The following is a 21,702-nucleotide window of genomic DNA, read 5'->3' as shown; positions in this document are numbered from 1 at the left end:
CCACAATCCAGTCTGCATCATCCCATCTCCAGGCAGGCTATGCACAAAGCACTCCTGGAACACTTCCAAGCACATATGTTTGCAAGCAACCAATAAAAATTTGCTAAGGATCTGAACAAAATAACTTCTCTTTATGACTGTGCTCCTGTGGAAAAGAGAGCACAGTGCTTTTTCTTCCATCACTTTTTCCCATTTTTTTCTTACAGAGGCTTTGTAGTTCAGTTGTAGAGATGCAGATGGATGAGTGGTTAAAAACTGAGTGGGCCTTTAAAATCAAAGCTAGTGAACAAAAAAAGCCCAAGCAAGAAGTCTGTAGAAGTGATGCAGGTGAGGTCATGGCAGGGACTGATGTCATTAATTTCCATCAGTGACATGGACAATAGTCTACATAAACTGAAATTAAATGCTACCACGACACCAAACAGGGGAAGGGCAAAGCTGCTGCTCAGAGGGACTTTGGCAGATGGAAGGAATAGGCCAATAAAATCCACATAAGGTCCAACAGAGTAGCAGAAGGCAAAAGCACAGGCTCTAACTTATGCCAACTCACGAGCTGACAATCTAGAGGCTGCATCTGCAGGAGAGGAACTGGATGTCTTGATGGAACAGGAACAAAGACAGTGCTGCAGCCTTGCAGTTGATGCAAGTTACCTGCACTAGCAAGAGTGTGGCCAGAAGATCATTCAAAGTGATCATTACCTGCCCTATCTGCAGGACTGTGTCAGCTCGTGGAGCCACTAGTAATAGGAATCTTAACAAACTAAAGAGAATGCAGAGGAGGATTAAAGGGTTAAGGGGCAGGAGGAAGCAAAAGGCTGAGAGCACTAGGTTTCTTCAGCCTGAGTGGTGGATCTCATAGCTGTCTCCTGTGACATAACAAGAGGGTTATAAGAAGATGAAGCCACAGGTTCATTGCAAAATGACAATAAACAGATGCCCAGTTGCAGCAAGAGAAATTCCAGTTGGATATATGAGGTAGGGGAGAAGAAATTAACAGGCTGCTCAGGTATATTGTGAATCTTCTTTCTTCAAGATTTTCATGTACTACTGGAGAAACTGAGCAACCTGTTCAGACTTTGAAAATCACCCAGATGTGAGCAGAAGGTAGGACTAGATAGCATTCAGAGGTACCATCCAACCTGAATGATTCTGAAGTTTCAGACTATCCAGTACAATCTGTGTATTGTATGTTCGAATGGCTTAACTATGCAAAAGGAAAAATTGTTATTTTATTCTGACCTATTGCTGAGTGCTTATACTTTTAGGGTGTTTATAATTTATCTAGACTATCACAGAAGTATTTGCTTTTATGCAATAGTAAAATTAATTTACTTTTTTTTCCTTCATGTAAAAAATTCAAACAAGGTGGAGCACAGGAAATGTTATTTTTACTGTGAAAGAACTTTGATACTGGACTTTCCCCTGTGAGTGAGGTTTAAATCCCTTGACATTTAGCTCAGCTTCCTCTTTGCTTTACATCTGTGTGACAACATTTCCTTGAAGTCACAGAACTATTATAAGAATGAATATGTCAATTTCTTAATTACACCTATAGAACAATGACATCCTGACAGCTTCTTCTTTCTTTGTCACTGGACTTATCTTGACATCACTTCAAGGTTAGCAGTGCAGTAGCTGTGGCTGAATAGGGAGAAGTCCTGCACCATTCAGGTCTCCAGAGTTCACAGGGTGTTGGCTGAATTGGTGACTTCTAAATTGGTGACTTTTAAATCCATTTAGGTTTCAAGGTTCTGGGTTGTTTGGTATCTGTACTATTTCTTCAGATGAATGAGTCACCTGACATACTCAATGTGACTGGCAAAGAAGATGCATTCAGGAGGACACACCTGGTGTTCTTTGGTCTTTTTTTGCTCACCTGGCACTGACTAGTGCTTGTAGAATGACCAATATAAGTTGTGCATCATTCAACTACCATTTGGGCCAGGAGTAGTTATTTGGGTATTTTTAGTAGTTGTATTTCTTAGGCTGGGGCTCCATTACTGCTTCTGAATGAAAATTAGGTTTGCACAGTAGATCTGTACTGCCATTTGAATATTTTTTCCTAAATTTTCAGCAGCTACAGCTTTTTCTTGTGGTTGTTATAGGAGGTAAAAGCCCAAGTGGGTGGGTGTAATGATGCAAACAAAACCAAATAACTCAGTGCTGCAAAACTGAAATTCAACAAGAGAGAGACAAAACCAAAATATGACCATATGGAAACTCTACAATGTTTAAAATGCTTGTTTCTTTAATTTTGAGAAGAAAAAGGCAAATATTTGTAAAAAACCTTGATGAAAACATAAAACAAGCAGCAAAGTAAATCACTGTAATAATTCTACATACACACTTTATTCAAAAATAACTCTTCCTGAAAATATTAGCACTTGAAAAATTGTTAGTGGAAAATTTTGCAAATACCATGAAGTTACTTAAATATACTGCTGCTCTTAGATTGACATACATAAAACCCATGGAATGGATTGAACCTATACCTATACATCCAAATTTATCTCTTAAATTAGTTTGATTATCATAACACCCTATAAGAGACTGTAAAAACCTACCAGCACAGGCAGATCCTCTAGCATTCTTTAAAAGTGGAGCTCTTTCACCCACAAATTTAACTGACCTTCTTGCCCCCTGCCTTTCAGAAACTACAGCTACAAATGCCATCTGTACTAGCAATATAATGCACTGAATGACAGTTTGATCCTTTATCTGAGCTATTAGAACAAAGAATAAGTGGTTATTAAAATTATGACTGACTTGAGGGGTCAGTAATACTTGACATTTATGTGAGACTTGTTCTCAGAGAGCAGAAATAAACTCCATAGGCAAATGCCAAATACAAGCTCACCCTCCACTGGTCATGGCTAATAACCTGCCCATCACACCAGAGGACAAAAGGTGGCTGTACAATAGAGAAGCCAGTCACTGGAGATTTCCCAGGAAGCTTCACACAGCAGTGCTAGGCAGACTTGTGAGAAAGAGAGCTGATGTTACATTCCAGTACATATTAACAAGCTGTTGGACTTAAAGTGCTGAATCCTGACTCCATTTGACAAACACATCTCCTGTTGAATTCAGCAGAAGCTCAGCAGGGGTCAGTCTGTGGCTCAAACAGGAGGGCTAGTCAGCGGGACAGCTGTTTAAAAGTGATCACACTTACTGGCTTGGCAGTAGTCTTCCTCTATTGCCTTCATCATTTTGGAGTTCACAAGGTCATTTCACTAATTATAGTGCCAATCCATTTATCCATGAAATATTTGTAGACTGAGATGCCCATTTGAATACAAGGATTATGGTTACAATTGCAGAAGATTTGATGATTGCTAGCAAGTTAAGAGGAAGAAAGAAGGGAGAGAAAATCAAGCAATGGCAGAGATCCCTGTTTGTTTCTTTATTTGCTTACACTAAACTACTTCTATTACACAATGCAGAAAGAAAATTATTTCCAACTACTTCCATTCTGCAGTCTGTTTTTCTACAGCTGTAATTATCTAAGGACATAGGCATAGTAACTTCTGGGGTAAAAGGAGGGGTAATACTCCCTGTCAGCTGGTATAGAGTCTAATTATCTAGCTATACAAATTGATCCAAAGGATTCTACCACTACAAACTTTGTCACAGGAAATTTACTGACGAGGATTAGATTTTTCCTCTAATAACCTCCAAGCCAAAATCTCACATGTGATTTCTCAGCAGGAGAGCTAAGAAATAGACTTAACTTCCTTTTCATTTTGCTTCTGGGCTAAGACATGCTACTGTTTGCTTTAGTTTTATCCTAGGGTCACCCTTTGTGTTTCACCAAGGATGCCCTAGGATATCCAGCTCCCACTGGAAAAGTTTGGCATATCAGCCTCTCCTCCCTGCAACACTTCACCTTTGACACCAGGCACCAATGTTCAGCTGGGACAAAATGTACATTCCACATCACATTTACCACAATTCTGCCCCAGACTTGTGCCAGAGTGAATAAGTAACATGCATCTGCCACACTCAAAGATAAAAAACAATAGTATGTTCAGGAATTCAACAATAAAAAATAAAAGCTCCTTGAGAGAATACAAATGGGAGTTAAAAGATAAATACTGTCAGTCCCCGGAGCCTCCACATTACTAGGGCAGTTGCCTGCTACAGCAGAGGTGATAAAGCTCTCTTCTCCAGCCCAGAAGAGACTTGAAGGCCTCAAAGTCAACTACAAACAGAATCAGAAAATATGGTGTGTGGAAAGAAAAATTGTATTAATCTACCCAAAAGAAAATGGCCTTGGATAGGCCACTGAAAACAGGAGCATGCTGTGTGGCTAGGAGGAAAGTATTTTGTTTGCCCATACTAAAAAAACAAACAAATCTCTAAATCTATCCATGCCTCAGCCACACCATGACAGGCTGGTTGAATTTTCTGCCTCCAGCCACCAGCAGCCAGCAGTGCAAAGCTCCTTTCTTTGACAGCCACTGTCCTTTTTCCATTGTTGCTCCCTCAGGTTCAGATAACTGTCTATTTTTGGAGGAGCAGAGCTCCAGACCAAGAATTAAAAGTCTTTGTAAAGGGCAGCTGGTTGTTGTACGCTTCTAATACAAGACCTTTGTTCAAGCAACAAAACATTTAAATCCCTCTTGCCTTATGTGCTCTGTGTGTTGAAGGATCCCTAAATTTAAATTGAAAAATTAAGAGCTACATTAAGAGTAACTAATGTATTCTATCCCTTTATCACAAAAGTGTGTTTTCCAGGTGGTGAGGTTTTTTCAGCTAATTTAATGTCCTATTAAGAGTATTCAAAGGAAGGATTAAAATTATAGTGAAAATGGGGAAATATCAGATTTAACACCAAAACTTTTAAATACAAAGATTTATAGTCTAAAGTTATAAATAATTGTTCAAACTTATAAGAGACTGTTCAAAGCTGTAATTGAAAACTTCTGGAAATATTCATTATATGACCATAACAATCATGGTAAGACTTGTAAAAGTTATTAGAGTTGTCAGCTTAGCACATAAAAGTCAAGACAATGTCACAGATATATCTCTTCTGTGTATATCACTATTGGCAAATTGAATTTAGGAATTTATAGGAATGCACTAGGAATTTGATGATTTGTTTTACCTATCTCTAGAAATGTCATTCATGTAAGTGTCAGCAGCTACTAAAATGGAAACTATTAAAGAGAGAAAAAGCTGCAGAACAGCTGCAGCTGTCACCTCCCTATAGCTCTCTTTCAGACCTTCAGTTTGGAAGGTCTGGCTTTCATCCTGCCTTTCCTCATTGCTTTATACAAGGCTATGTTCAAACTGGGAAAATTAGAAATCATCTCTAAGTCAAACAGTGTCTGAAATCTGTCCACAAATCGGTTCTCATTCTCCAGTCTAAATTTCATGGCCCACAGAATAACAGTATCATTCTTGCACAAGTGATCAAAAGTTAGGAGGAGTTCATCCAGAAATGGATGGTGGTAAACTACATCAGCAGCCATAATGTAGTCAAAGTGACAGGAAGACCTAGGAAAGTTCTTTTCCAGATCAATTCCCCAAGACAATTCCTTAACACAAGGCTGGTGTTTGCATTTCTGCTTTGTATTTTGGAGAATGTTGTACTGAAGGTTTCCCAGTAGCTCTGGCAAATCTGTGGCAGTCACAAAGGCACCTGTGACACAGAGAAAACAAATACAATATTTAAATATACATCAACACTTGAGTAAAAGTCCATTCACAAAAGCCAATGCACAAGGAACTGGTTCTATCAGATAACTTTCACTGAGGGCAATAAAAAATGTAGATGCTCCCAATAACTCCTAAATATTGTGCTTAAAACAAATATTTGCTTCCTCATAGTTCTACTCTACCGATTGCCATCTACATGCAGCTGGTGGAGAGAAATCAGATACTTACTGTATCTTGATATCACATTGGTTAAAACTACAGTGGCTGACTAGGGATTGATGAATACCAATTACTGAATCCAAGAAGTCAGCATGAGATTTGAGCATTACCGCAGATTCTTCCCTCCTCACACAAGAAGAAGCTTTCTCAGACTACCAAAAGCTAAAGTTCTGTTAAAATGCAGAACACACTGACCTGGAATACTCTCGAAGATGAATAGGCTGCCATGAGAGAAAACACAACAATGTCTGTAGCAGAAAGATCAAGTTGCTGAAGGAAAATACTGAAACACAAATGGATAGAATTGGATAGAAGGTGACCTGGCATCCAAAAGCTGTTTGGTCAAAGGAAGGGGATGCACTGGTCATACCTACATCTGACTCAATCTATTTGCCACTGATACCCTACAAAGACACTTTTTTTAAATTTTGATCCCCAGTTTAACATGGTTAATGACAACATGTCTACTGGGACCTCCTTTATTGTATCAATGCACTCCCAGAAAAAAAAAAAAAAAAAGAAAAACAAAAACAACAAAAAAAAGAAAGAAAAAAAAAAAAAAAAAAAAAAAAAAAACCATGTTTCCAAACAAGCCTTTTAGAATTTACTGTTTCTTGCACTTGGAAACTTTCAAACAACAGTCTCTTAGAAGAACCAAGCCACATTGTTTGTCCTCCATTATTCATCTGAGAGGTGTTTCCAAGAGCTTAAGAGAAATATCACATACTCACCCAGCAGACTGGCTACTATGGAGACCAAGCCAGTTCCAGCTCCAATTTCAATCACGTTTTTGTCAACCAAATTGCATTGTTTAGAATTAGTTTCCAAAAAATAACACAGAACAAGAGCCTGTAGGGAAGGAAATCAACGAACATACTGAAGAAAATAATGAACCAAATCCCTTTACTAAATATGAATTGTCATTTAAAAGCATGCAAAAAAAAAGTTGTCTGTTCAAATGAGCAATATTCATTCACTCTCCCTAAAAGACCACAGCTCACCATGAACTTTGGGCTCTGTAGGTCGCAAAATAAATGCTACAAAATGCCTCCAGATAGGTCTGTGATTTATTACAGACAGAAGGAGCAACTACAATTAGATAATCTGTCACAGTCCAACATGAGTTGTAAAATTCTGGTCATCAATTCCTGCTTATAACTGGACTTACTTCTGGTTGAGATAAAATGTGTTTTTCACAAAAACATCTTGATATAAAGACTGCTTCTGAGAGAAAATCCACAACAACCCTCTTTAAGTTCCCCCAATAGTCAATTATTTCTGACAATAAATAATTATTGTTAGGGTTCAAAAGGGACAAATAGATTTCCCCCTTTTCTTCTGGTTCAGTTTGTTTGCAGTTTCTATTTGCTTACCTTGTTAAGCTTAGCAAACTTTCATAGTAAATATAGCCACAAAGAGCATTTACAACAAACTCCTTACACATGTATACATAAAGTGATTAACTGATCAGATAATCTTAAAGTGGTTAAAAATCTTCTTCAGCTTTTCTGCCTTATCTCATACTGACCAGTGAGTTTTAGTTCACCAGTGAAATAGAAATTTCACTCATAAAAATAGTTTTCATATTTATTTCCATATATTTCTCAGACTTCGACAATTATATAATCTCCATTGAAAAATAAGATGATTGTTATATCCTCTCACAATACAGATGAACATTTGGAAAGGCAATCATTAGCAGCCTGCTCTGGCACAGCAAAATTAGTTTTGCTTTTAACTAATTATGAATGAGAAGGAAAGGAGCAGGAGGACTGCTGACCCAGTGTTAACACGACAGAAATTAAAACAAAGGGTGTTTTTTCTACCTCTTAATTCAGAGCACAGGAGATAAAGTAATCCGAACTTACATCTGTCATTTAATCAACAGCACTTTGATATAGAAATCAGTCTGTGAGAACCAGGAATAATTAAAGTCAGGTTCCTAAAGACTGGGTCTGATATTTGACATTATATTGACATTATATTTGACCTTATATTAGGATTTCCTCCTAGTTACATTAATTCCTATAATTCCTTCCCTCAGGGTTTTGCTGTATTCTATTGTAGAAACTGGCTGGCATAACCAAAGTTTCTGAGGGTTAAATCAGGGAAACTTTGAAATCTGCATTCCTTTCCATGAAACATGGAGAAACTTTCCTTAAAGTTTCCTTCTTCTTCTCAACATATTTGGCTGACATTTTTCAGAAGATTTAAAGTACAGCTTGATGGAAGTAAAAGGGAGAACATGAAGAGGCAGAGATCAAAGGGTTGTCTTCCTTCTACAATAAAATTGGCAAAGCCCTTCCAGAAAAAAATAGGTTTTTCAGTGAATTCCATGATTTTGTGAGAATAATTGGTAGTCAGCCAAACTTTCCATCAAGACATACACTGAGGTCACCAAAACTTATAGTACAGATGACTGGTCCAAGTCTCCTAAAACCAGGAATATCATTTGGATTTCAAAGCAGAAGAGTAGGACAACTATCCTCAGCTGAACTATGGCCATACTTCTGAAAAACAGTATGATCCTAGGAGGCTGAGGCAGTTGGGAAAGACATTCCATTTCTTCCAAAAGGAGGGTCTCTCCTTTGACTCTCCTTTAGGGGTACAAATTTCATCATGCATCATGGCACCTCCCTGGATATTTCTTTCAGTCTTAATTACTTTAAAACAGTAAGTTTGCTACATTGTACATATTCAAAACCTGAAGAAGAATACTTGCATGGTGAATGTGTTGATGGTTCTTATATCAAGAGCCAAGGACAATGGTTCTCTCCAACTAGATTTCCAGCTGTTTAAGAAACTGAAAGCTCCAGCTGAACATTTTCCCACATCTATGTATTAACAAGGTAAATTTGTTCCTTACATGAGTAGGTTGAATAGCTTCTATGAATGATAACACCTTGTGAGCTTGTATCACAGTTGTTTCTGCAACCTGGATCTGCCTGCTACACAGCCATCTGTATTTATAAAATGTACAGAAATGCAATCATCATAAAACTGCCATACTTCTTTCAAAATATGCTTGTAATTGGCTAATAGGATTAAAAGCTACTGGCAAGAGAGGAGGGGACACAAGGTCATACACCTTGGATGATTGGGGCGCACACACAAGAAATACCAAGTAAGCTCTGAGAAACATAAATCCACACAAAACCAGGTTAAATTCAGGTTTGGGATTTGCAGAACAGAGACAGAGAAGCACAGAATTATTTCCTTGAGTTTATAACATATAAAAAAGTATATTTAGTATAAAAAACAAATCTTAAAATGCTAGACGGCTCCAAAAATGAAAAATAAATATTCTACAAAAATATTGTACCGATGGCCAGACGACTGCCCCGTAACAATCAGTGGCTTCTGTAATTCTTATCTCATGGCCGGCAAAGTGAAAGCCTTCCCAGGTCTTATAAGCTATATGATCAGGAAAGAAACGCCTCTCCATGATTTCTGCAACTATCTGTTCATCTTCTTTTTTCCCTGGAAAAAGCAAAAGTATAAAATGTCAAAGAGGCAAGGTGGACTGATAATAAAACTACCAACTCACATTGAAAAGCTGATTTAGAAGCAAGAATATAAATTACACTTGTGAATAAAACACATTTCACCATTAATGGTTAGCATCATACACAGCTATTCTCCTGAATTTTAATTGAAATTTTCAGTGTGTGACTAAATAACTTCTTTCATGTTTCACTGAAGCAGCCAAGTTCATACAAAGTGAAGAAGGGGAATGTTAGCATACATTGTATTTCATTTCAGCAACCCAAAGGAAATTTTTAAACTTCTTTTTCCCTTCAAGAACAGTTGCCCTAGTATAGACACTCACAGCCTTATGCACCTGTATTTATCTCCATGTCCTTTTACTCTTCACTTTCCCCATATTCTGGTTCTTTCTGACAGTAAACAAAAGGAGCCAGAATATCATTTATAAGTCTGTCACAAAACTTGTGAAACAGATCCTAGCAACACAAATTATGACAGACAGGAGTGAAAGCACTCATGTTGTCAGGAAAGCTTATCCACCCACTCCAACAGAGCCCTGTCAGAGGGATTCTTTCCAGTTGGCTTGATATCCTGAATGCCATCCCTGTTGCTAAGCAAAGAATACTTATGATAGCTAACAAAATCCTGGGTAACTGTTCTAACAGAAGAGGATTCATTCCTTTTCAGCAGAATACCAAGTTAGTTTCAGTTTTGCCATCATCACACAAAACTGAACCATGATGTCAGAAAACAATATGTAAGTGAAACTGTCTACAGCATTTGTTTAGCAACATCTAGATTCATTCCAAGTTTTCATGGGAATTTTGCTTTCATAGCCAACTATGGTCTGTTGGCAGACCAGTGAAAGATAAACAGGTTTACAAGTTACACATTCTGGAAAGCACGCTAGAGATTTAGATAACTCAGTTACCACCTTGTCCAAAGCAGAGTTTCTGGATCAAGCCTGCAGCTCCCATCAAAATCACAGCTATTAATTTTGGGATCTGCGGGCTCTGGAAAATGAAACCATTTATGTTTTCATCAACATAAAAGACTTTGCTCTACTGAAGATTCCTCACATTTTCTCCCCCCTTGAATCATTGCGGTCACAGGACAGAATGACCCCAAGTGTTGTCATTTATATTGCCATATGCCTCAGTATTTTTATTGTGATAACTTATGGACAAAGTCTCCCTTCCTTCCTTGTGATACAAGGCCTAAGGAACAAAAGCAGGGTGAACAAAGAAAAAGATGATACCAGACAAAAATACATCCTGAAGCTGCTCAAACTTATTAGCCGGTGCTTTAAGCCTGTAACTCAAATTTCAGCATAACAGGAAAACAGAGAATAGCAGCAAATGAGGAAGAAAAACAAAAAAATATTTGAATTTGTTAAGTTGACACTAAGACACAAAAACCCAATAAAAACTGACTAACCAACCACAGTACTTGTCGAATCTATTGCAGGGGTAAAGAACCCTCATCACAAGATACACTGAAATTAAAAATAATATCATGCATATACTACCAGGAAAAAAAAAAGTTTTCATTAATTTTAATAATATAGATAAAATAAAATGCCCAACATTGAAACTATGGTATTTAAGATGTTGGGAAACAAGCAGTATGTGTCAGCGTCTTCAAGCCTCTGATGTTAATCTGGGAGAAAACACATGCATCACTGTGCCTGTAATCAGGTAGCTCTTGACAAACATGAGCTAAATGCCAGGGAAATGCTGCTTTAGGGCAAAATTAATCTTTCTCTTATGAAAGAAATAACAAAAAGCTGTCTTATTACACATATCATAAGTGCATTTAATAGATCATCCTGTTTCCAAGCATACCAGACATAGCCTACTTTTAATCTTCTCCGATTGCTTAGAGCAGTCTGATCTTGCTCTGTGATCATTACTAGCTGCGGAAGTAAAAGCTATTCTTTCTATTACTTTTCAATTACAACCATTTTTCTTGATTTTCCTCCCTTGACATCTGTTTTGGATCCAATTTTGTTGAGAAGTTGGTAACTTATTAGGTCTTAACTCATAAAGCTCCTATGAGAAGATGTATAAAACTTTAGCAGTATTACAGCTGCCCCTCTAGCACTCAATAAACATTTCCCACCTATTCCCTACAGGATCAGCAAACTTTCTACTTCAGGTTTGCATAACACCTACACTAACAGAGTTTGTAACCCCTGCTCTCTTCCTGAATACTGTCTGTACCCCTGAAAGAAGAATCCCAAATCTGCTGATGAATGACACCTCTTGAATTTTTGCCCATCTTATCCTTTTGGTAATCTTGCAGGTGGCTTATCTGGAGAAGCTTATGTTTTTGGGTTTTTTTCCCTTTAAGAAAACACTACTATTTTGAAGAATCAAAAATAATATCTGCTTCATCAGAGTTATCATATGTTAGACAAGACCCAAAGGAGAATCTTTATCAGAATCAGGATGTTAATGATCCTGATAAAGAGCGCTGATAAAAAAGTGGTGCTGAGTTTTAGTCAGATTCACTTATTTCGTACAAGTTTCCCTTAGAACAGCAAGAAACACTCCTCTGTTTGCTGCTTCTTATCTTTCAGAACAACTTCTTGTGGGAGTGCACTAAAGGAAATAAGTTATTTTTTCTGTAACTGCTCTCAGAGCACTGAGAATAGAAAAATAAGAACTAGTGGGAAATCTTTCAAGTGACTCAAAAAATTGTTGTAAGAGTAAGTAAAATCCAAGTGAGGCAAACTCTTTTAATACCTGAAAACATTAAGGAAATTCTGCTGGCACTTTGATCAAACAAGTTCCTTGATAACAGGTATAAAATGCTGAAAGAGGGTTATTCTCCTGAAAGTGTTTACCTCTGTGTTAGTGAATATTCTCTTGTTCAGAAAAAATAAAGACCTGAAATTATGAGTCAATGAATGGACTCTAATGACATTTTAAACCAAAAAGAGATTACTCATCAGTAGAATAGGGTAGGATAAGAGAAGAGGCTTGACTGACCTGGTTATCAATTCTTGTGAGAATGGAAGTGCATAATGGGCATTTCCAGCAATACTACTGGAGCACAGCTACTGAACCATCAGAACTTAAAAGTCTGCCAGGATTGGCTCCTCCCTTCTTCACAGAGCCAGAAGAAGATAAACACACAGGTTGTGTTTGACAAGATAGGTTTGCCCCCACCCCTCTTTGATGTGGAGAAGTTTGGAAATGGTATATACATAGAACTATTTTCTTCAGCCTATTCATCGATTTGCATGAGCAAACACAAAAACCACTGGAATTTCTAGTGCCAAAATCTTATTTACAGTAAGATGAGGCAGTTTGATCCAGTCAAGGTATCATATAGAAATTGAGAACATTTTTCTTAGTGAAACAGAGAGATTTCCTTTGTCTTGAACTTGTGAACAAAAAGTAACCTCTAAAGGTGCTCCAAATCCTTAAGGAATATCTTCAAGCCTCTCAAGACTTTTTGTCTACTAGGTTAATTACTTACAGTGTTCTTTGGAATACTTTAGATAAAGCATTGCTTATTATGTAAGTCTAACATCTTTGGAGCATGTTCCATGAGCTCCCTTGATTTTACATTTATAGGACTGAGGGAAAACCTCATTTACTTTTGACATATCTTGCACTGAATCAACTACGTCAAATGAGCCTAAACATCATTCTCAAAGGCAAAGCAACTGAAATGCAAACAAATTCTTCCAAACAGATGTACTAATCATGTGGAAAACTGGAGCTGTGAAGTCAGTGGCAGGTTAGTTACAGAAATATGTGTGAAGCTCCCAAATTCTGTGTCGGGAACTAGAGGTTTTTGTTGACACATTCATATGTCATGTTAAACAAATGTTAAAATGCTATACGTTAGAACAAAAACCTAGATAAACAGAATGATGTGAGTTCTGCTAAGAGAAAGCTGAAGAAGTCCTTCAAGCAGGGAAGGGAAGGGAATGTAGAAAGAAAATTAGAAAGAAAGGAAACAGACCAGGTCAGCATGGAAAAAATTACAAACTGCAGCATCTTTTTCTATAAAAATGAAGGCAATCTTTATGTGCACAATTTCGCTTAGAATTAGTAGAAATATTACCCGTTTAGAAATGAGCTACATGATCAGCTATTTACATCCCTTGTCACATAATGTCTAGATACCAGAACTAAAACATAGCTGAAAAGGAAAAGGACCCTTCCACCATGAAATCTGTGAAGAGTATACTAGCACCCTTTTGACTCATTCACAAAAAACACATAGAGCAACAAAACATACTCCAAGTACTTTGCTAGTGGATTAGAAGAAGCATTCATTCAGAAAAAATATTTTCATCCATTGCTTCATGGGAACAGCCTACAGGGAAGAAAAAGATATATCAGTCTCTTTCGAGTGTTGGCCTGACTCTGCTTAATCTCAGGAGGTCAAATGGTGTCACAGCCCAATGTCATAAGGAAATAAGATCCAGTCATCTGTTTCTCGCCTGCTTTGATGGATTTTCTCCAACTGGCAAAAGGAATGAAATCCAAGACTTTAGCATGAACTTGCCCTAACAAAGCTCAGCCCTACAGCAACATATTCTCCCATTTCCAGAAGCAGTATACTCCCACCTGTAGAGCTTAGATTTAAAGTTTACCATTTAGACTTGTCCGTACAAATATTTTAATACCATGCATCAACAGCTGTGAAGATGGTTCCTCTATGACTTCTCAGCAATTTCCTCTGGAAAGAAGGACTACCTGTGCTGATATTACTGATTGAGTGACACTAGAGAGTTTCCAAGAGATTCCAAGAATTCATAATATCCAGGACTCTTCAGATCACCCCCCACTCTGGACACACAGGAGTGGAGTCACCCAAACTAAATGTTTAAGATGTATTTCATTTATATAATGTGGAAATAATATAGATAATACATATTGTTCATATTAAAAAATTATATATTGTCACTATCTCTGTATCCCAAAATCAAGAGGATACCTGCAAAAAGATCAGTAAGGAAACAAACCTGCGACTAGTTCTGCGACTGTAAGAGATGACTGGAGAAGAGTTACATTACTCCACTGATAGCAATTATCCAAAGGTATACCAATAATTCCATATGGGTATTTCCAATGGCTCACATCAAATTTATCCTAAAACTACATAAAGGTCACAATAGTAAGGGACTGTGGAGTCTCAGAATTTTTAATGAGCTACTAATATGTCAGGATCAGAGCCTAATCCTTCAAGCACTACAGATGGCTCTGTGGAAACATACACAATCTTGAATCACAATATAGTCCCTAAATTTCAGGCAGCATCACTTCAGTGTCTTTATTTTTCATTCCACTTATTTCTATTTCTTATTTCTATTTTATTCCATTTCAGCCTAAGGGCTCCCACAGGAAAATGTTAGGAGGGAAAGCTAATCATACTCTTGACTTCACAGAAGTCAGATGTAACCTACACCTTTCTAAGAATATAAAGCAAAGTACCTTTCCAGTATGTCTAAACTGCACAGTTAATTTTTCCTTACCTCATCCCTACCTACAAAAAGGGATATCATCATGTAAGTGTAGGCATTCTACTACATTCATTACAAGCTCTGTCTGTTGAAGTGATGGCAACAAAGGCATGTATTACATTGATTAATCTGAGATACCATGTCAGGGTAACAAAATGCTTGAAACTTTATATTTTGAAATGCAGAAATACAAAACTGCAACCCACAGGCAGTCTCTTCTCAGCCAAGAGACAAGATGCACTTAGCCCAGAACATAAGGACACAAGAACAAGAGAAGGGTTTGCTCACACTATCCAGTCAATGTATCTAGCCAGGTTTGAGAGGTATGTTTTCAGTTTCAAATTTACAACACTGATATCCCAGCCATATCCAAGTCAAAGGTCATCTAAAAACCATTAAATGGCTGAAAATACAAGTACTGTAGTCATTTGATCTCATGAACACAAAATGAATTCAATTTTGCCAAGTACTTCCCTTGTTACTTCATCATGTTTGTCTGTCATTGAAAACATCTCCAAGTCTAGACTCAGAATCTATTTGCTTTCTAAAAATAACTAAATTATGGCCCTTTGACTTCAAAGCAGACTCTGTTCTTAAATTAGATGGTCTAACATACATTATAAAAGGCAGCTAAATTCCTGACAGATAAGAAGAGACCTAAAAAAATGTTGTCAGTATTCAGCTACCAATAATTCTTGATTTCTAAAATATTTCTTTGCATAAAGGACCTGAAAGTAACCTAACAACATGAACCCATGCAGTCATACCACTTTTCTTATGTGGAAGTTGAGATATATTATTTATTGTCAAATTGCAGTGACTGCAAAGACTAAAGTGAAAATAGGAAAGATGGGCACATGGCTGAGAGGGAAGAATGAGTTACTGACTGCCCTACAAAGGTAATGTATGCTTTGATTATTTGAGTGTTGCCTCCGACTTCTGTTCTATCCATACACAAGTAGTTTTTACTTGAGTTTATCAATGTCTTAAGCAAAAATAATGTGTCTACTTATTGAGGAGAGAGAAAGACAACAGGGAAGTGTTAAATTAATAAGATGAGCCAGCAGGAAACCAAGATTGCAAGAATCATGCTAGAAAGATAACAAGCAAGGAAAAGTGCAACGACAAATCACTCAGTTGTGAAGAGGCAGACTTGGAGTCCATACTCAGGTCCCAGGATGTTTTTCACATTTTATAACAAAGCCTTTGAAGTCAGTGAAAAAGTGTCAGTGCAGAAAAGACTGAGAGAGATGAGAAGTATCTTTAGAAGTAACCCAGGAAATATGAATGAGGTGCTACATCACTACCTCCTCCCAGCTGAATTATCTTAAATTGTAAGTTACAGGGTTAGGATGCTTTTCACTTGGCTCCATTCCAAGAATGTCCCATTTAAGGCACTGCTCTGGACTCCACCAAGATGCTTGAAATGATGGCAAGAATTGCCATCAATTAGGACATCTGTCAGGCAGGGCAAGTAGAAGGAGTGTGTCCCTTCTAAGATGTCAGGATTTATGAGAAGGTTACTAGGTTAGCATTTCCTCAGATATTTATGGATTAAAAACTGAGCCATAGCCAAGTGAAGTGAGACGAAGGACTGTCAAGGACAAATACACCTTGCAAACTTGTGCTTTTCCTTTTCTCTCAGAGATAAAATTATTCTGGGGTGAATTTACATAATGCAACTAGGGTAAAGTAATTTAGTTTCCCAAGAAATTAAGACAGGAGTGGTAGCATCTGGTCTCAGAAACATTTAGCCAAGGAGAGTTAATGCTAATACGAGAAATTATGTGAGGAAAGAGAGACATCTAACAATGCAGGTGTGGAGAACTGATTGTTTAAAGCCACAAAAGGAATGATCAGACTAGGTGAGGACTGACCTGTAAACTGAGAACCAGTAGTAATGGGAATCATGAACAAAAATAAGGAGTTTTAAACTGATAATTTATGACAAGTAAATTAATAAGCAAAGGGGAAGGCACCAAATATATAGAGATGAGAGTGTGAGGGTGGTGCAACACTGGAAGAGGTTGACCAGAGAAATTATAGGTGCTCCATTCCTAGGAGTATTCAAGGCCAGGCTGGATGGGGCTTTGAGCAACCTGGTCCAGTGAAAAGTGTCCCTGCCCATGGCAGGGGGTTTAGAACTAGATGGTCTTTAAGGTGCTTTCCAACCCAAACCATTTTGTGAGACTATGATCCTATGACTGAAACTTGCAAAGAAACCGAACTGGAGTAAGAACCCTGAGAAACAGATATTGAGACTGGGCAGGTGAAATAATGAAATAGGAATGGGGGCAGCAGTAGAGAAAAAGGATAACAACAAGGAAGGTACAGGCTCAAAGTAATCAAGCAGACAAATCTCCATGCATCAGGTTCAGCACCCTTCCACCTCCAGAACCTGGCACACAATTTAAGATGGCAAAGTCTGTAAAGATATCCAATTCCTGTCTCCTAATTCTCTTAGACTAATGTTTATAGGCATGGAAGAGAACTACCTGGCTCTACACAGACCACAACACAGCTGAGATTTTACACAAAAAATATTATGAAAAATAAAATAATTTTTCACAAGTCCTCCTTTTGCACTCAGCTGTAGAACATAACTAGACCCCATTGCAAAACATATGCATTTGTCCTAATACCTTGTATACTCCTGGTAACCACTAAAAAGGGGACTATTTAGGAAGCTTTAGAATCCTCAAAGATGTGCAGTCATGAAAGTACTTAAGAGAAAATACTGTCAACAGCCCCTGAAGGTATTTGAAGGTAGGGTCTGAGGCTGTCTAGACAGAACTCAGGCTTGTAATAACCAATTCTCCTAACTGACAGCCTGTAAACAAACCTGTCTGAAAAGCTTGATCATAGTCACCGCTTCATTCCTTGGAACCAGACACAGGCAAGTAACTGGAGGACAGATGCCAGGCAACAGCAGGAAGCTGCCAGGACAAGAGTATGCAGGTATAACACACTTGAAATACTTTGTGCATTGCTAGCATACTACAACAGTGCTATCTGTTGCATTTTCTGTACAAATGCCATAAACACAGTTCTTCAGAAAAAAATTAATTGGAAGATAGCTCATTGTCAGCAAGACACTTTGTTCCTAATTAGTAATATTCTTAAGTGCAACAAGGAAACATAATGAAATAAAAAACATTTTACCCTCTTGTCTTCTGAATTCTCTGACCCCTTGATTTTGTAGATGATTATGCTGTGATGATGTCAAATCCATACTATGCCACAAACCCTAGGACAGAGAAACACAAGTCTGTCTCAATAAAATTACTTTATTTCTTCTTTCACACATAAGCTTCATAAAAAAACCATTACATTTATTATGCTACAATTTACTTCTATTGATAGTAAAGACATGAAGACACATAAGTATCAATATTCAAGGCATAAAAGTACAAGACACAATAAACTAGTTCAACTCTCATATTTCCACAGAGGGAAAAGAACAGATAAAAACAAACAAACAAACAAAACAAAGTTTTGATTAATGTTTAGATATATTTTATGAAATTCTAAAGTTAGAATCAATTAAAATCAGGTTCAGTAGGCTTATAAAGGATTGCAAGGAAAGGTAGAAAAAAATTCCTGAAAGAGAAGAAAAATTACACCTATATGATCTAATCTTTTTTGAATTAACTGGCTTGGAAGGTAAGGAAACAATCTAATAGTAAAAGCTGCACATGAGAATAAGGGAGCAGGATCTACATATAACATGCTGAACAGAAAGCATGGGTGCCTATAAGAACAAAGAGCATGCTGGAGAAAAATGTAGTAGGAAAAGTGGAACAGAGAACAATACAATTTTCAGCTGTCTGCAGACAACCAATAGATTCCAATTCTTGATATTTTACAATCAGAAAGAACACTGAGTTCACAGGAAAAAAAAAAAAAAAACAAACCAAAACAACAACCCAACAGAAAACCACCCCAAACCAAAAAACCCCACACAGTGCTTTGATTATTTTTGATACTTTGATATGATTTTTAAACGTCCACTCTTATGTAGAAATTTGACTGATTTTTGCCAGGATGGTTACAGATAGCATATAATTAATAATCTACAGATATCTAAACACCCAATAGGGATGCAATTAAATAAGTCAATGACTAAAAGAGTATGTCTTCATGGTGGGACCAAAAAATAAAAATAAAATAAAAAAAAGAAAGAACAATCAAAATAAAAACATATTCTGAATATCAAATCGTCCTCACAGTGCAAAGTCTTAGGTAGGTTTTTCTCTCAAAACTTCAGGATCAAGAGGACAGTATGGAACAGCCCTCTCTTGTTTGAGAGGGTGTACCTTACTCTCTTGACTTCACACCACAAAAGGCACACAGGTTTAGTGTTTAACTGTACTGCTACAATACCAGCAGCCATTACCCTGTTTGAAGGTGAAAATAACTTAGGGGCTTTCTGCATGTCACCATGGCACACGGAACAAAAATATTGATGTCTATACATGAACTTAGCAATAGCAACATCATTAGATGGGAAACAGAAAAGAGACTCCGTGGGATTCTAAGTCTTTGTATGCATCTTCAGAATAACAAGTGGCATAAGAAACTACAGGGATATTAAGCAGAAAATGCTATACACATTCATCCGCTTGTTGTCTATATCAGAAGTATTAAAAATGACAGATTTCCTTCCCATTAGAAGACAAAATAAAAGGTAAAATCTCACCCTACAGGACAAAGCCTTTGTATTTTGTGGTCCTCTACATTTTTTATGTCATTCTAAAAATATCCTGAGGTGCACTGAACTACACAGCAACCTAAAATAGTCCACCATGGGCATTCAGGAATGCTACAAGCAATGCTACAGTGCCGAACAGCTCGGTTACACTTTTAAAAGCAAATTATATTAATTAATTTAGCTGATAAAAGACAGAGACAAGCGAAGCACCACTGGAATCCACCGCCTTTCGGTCAATGTTACCTGAATCTCTCACAGCTTTCCAAAGATGGTGGTCCAACAGCGAAGTCCTTATCTTGCCGGTGGCTTCCCCCCCGACAGCCGCAGGCAAAGGCGTGTTCCGAAGGCTGTGTCACACATTGCCAACATCCCGGGATGCGATCACAAATCCCGACAGCTGCAGCCCGAGCGCAAAGAGGGCACCAGGCAGCCCTTACGTAAGGGAGCAATATTGTAACAGCAAGAGACTGCCCCTGTCAAGGGAGCTCCAAGCACAAAGTAACCAACCTGGGAGCGCTGTTTACAAAATAAATAGTGGCGGGGTGTTAGCAACTCCTCACTGCTCCTAAAAAGTAACTGAAGAACACAAAGGCATTCTTCAGAGCCGAAAGGGTCTTCCCCTTGGAGAAAAATTTACCAAGGGGAAGGGGTGCTTTTGCAGCTGTGGTATAGGAATGCGCGCTCCCGTTGGAATGCAGAACTGTAACAAGGTCCACAACCCCCAAGATCCTAACCCCACCACACCGCTGTCACCCTGCATAAATACAAACACACCACTCCTCCATATCTAAGATGTCCATTCACTCAACAGATCACAAGCACTGTCGTGGAACCAAGTACAGGTATCTGTTTTTCAGACTGCAATCAATTCAGGACAGGAGCTGTCTCTCAGTTTCCACATTTTTTTAGAAAAATGAGACTTCAACCTCAACTGGGTTTTCTAGGTGTTGCCAAAAAATAATAAATTATTGTACCAAAACACTAATTAAGCCCTACAGAGAAGTGAGAGTCTCTGTGCCATACTTAGCAGAAGAAATTAAAGGGAGCTCTTGTACTTTTAAAAAAAAACTCACCAGGACCTGATAAACACTTTTAAGTAGAATTCAGTAATGCTAATGAGTGACTTATAAAATAGTGTGATAAACTGGCTGGACAGACTGAGAATTTACTTAAAATGTTATAATCTTTTCTAAAAGTAGTATCAAATGGGATGATTTTCATCCCATATAAACTGTACATGGAGTATTAGACCCTCTGCAATTGTAAAGGCCAAATCCCACCCAGTTCACCCTCAGCCCCTTGTCCATTTAGGGGAGGATAATGTCCCATAAAAAACTTGAACATATGGTCTTGGATTTCAAATAATGGAACAATTGAGAAATCAGGAGAAATATCAAATGAGAACACACACACACAAAAAAGCAAAGACTAAAATGTAACATAAGAATACAAGTAAGACAGGTAGAATTCTGTGCTTACCCTCCTTAACACGCAGGAGCTGGAAATAAATTTTACATTCACAGAAGAGAGGCACGTGAGAAGTCTGAGCTTCACATCACCCCACACAAATTAATCCAGTGCGAGTGCTGCAAGCAGTAGATACCTCTGAATATCACCTTTGCAAACAAATACTGTCTTTGGACACAACCAAACTCCAAATGGAGTTTGTAACATGTGACTCCAAATCTAGAAACATGTCTTTTACAATCAGAACATGAACAATTACTTCACACCAGATTACAGAGGGACTTAGTGTACTGTATGTTTTTCCTTGAGGTTTTTTTGAGGGTTTCCATCATCTCTCTTCAATAAAAATATTACTTTGGGTATAAAACTTTCAAGACAGGCATAGGGAAGAAAAGCAAAAACTTGAACCTATTTTACTTCTCCCAACATCTAGAAAGAACCCAAGAAATCTTCAGAATTTCATTTAAATTTGAAGTTAAGGAAGTAATTGATTGCAGGTGGTTTTAACAGCTCTATCAACTCAATTAGAATGCAAATAAATAGACAACATTTTTTGGCCCATGTTTAAAATCTGAAGCCTGGAAACTTCTATCAAGTAAAATCTAGGTCTTTCTGAGTAAGTGTGCTAAAATTAGTGTTTTCTTTGGAATCACTTCTACTTAAGTTCTGGACA

At 37.6% G+C, this 21,702-nt stretch overlaps 1 protein-coding gene across 3 annotated transcripts; it reads right to left on the bottom strand.

The window, feature by feature from the left end:
• Positions 1–4,561: 4,561 nt before the first annotated feature.
• LOC119707404 (protein-lysine methyltransferase METTL21E-like) lies at positions 4,562–20,036 on the bottom strand. Of its 3 annotated transcripts, XM_038152360.1 has the most exons (6): positions 19,806–20,033; positions 18,014–18,098; positions 9,203–9,360; positions 6,612–6,729; positions 6,076–6,101; positions 5,494–5,644 (listed from the first exon to the last, which is right to left on the bottom strand). In XM_038152360.1, exons 2-6 carry the CDS (start codon positions 18,081–18,083, stop codon positions 5,633–5,635), a joined length of 384 nt encoding a protein of 127 aa, XP_038008288.1. In that variant the 5' UTR covers positions 18,084–18,098; positions 19,806–20,033; the 3' UTR covers positions 5,494–5,632. The 3 variants fall into 3 exon arrangements, with proteins under 3 accessions (XP_038008278.1, XP_038008297.1, XP_038008288.1); XM_038152350.1 differs by lacking the exon at positions 6,076–6,101 and having other exon boundaries at positions 4,562–5,644; positions 19,806–20,036; XM_038152369.1 differs by lacking the exons at positions 6,076–6,101; positions 19,806–20,033 and having other exon boundaries at positions 4,562–5,644; positions 18,014–18,123.
• Between the last annotated feature and the right edge of the window lie 1,666 nt (positions 20,037–21,702).

This window comes from Motacilla alba, chromosome 1 (assembly GCF_015832195.1).
Source record: "Motacilla alba alba isolate MOTALB_02 chromosome 1, Motacilla_alba_V1.0_pri, whole genome shotgun sequence".
Taxonomy (NCBI): domain Eukaryota; kingdom Metazoa; phylum Chordata; class Aves; order Passeriformes; family Motacillidae; genus Motacilla; species Motacilla alba.
This window is presented reverse-complemented; position numbering and strand designations above follow the sequence as displayed.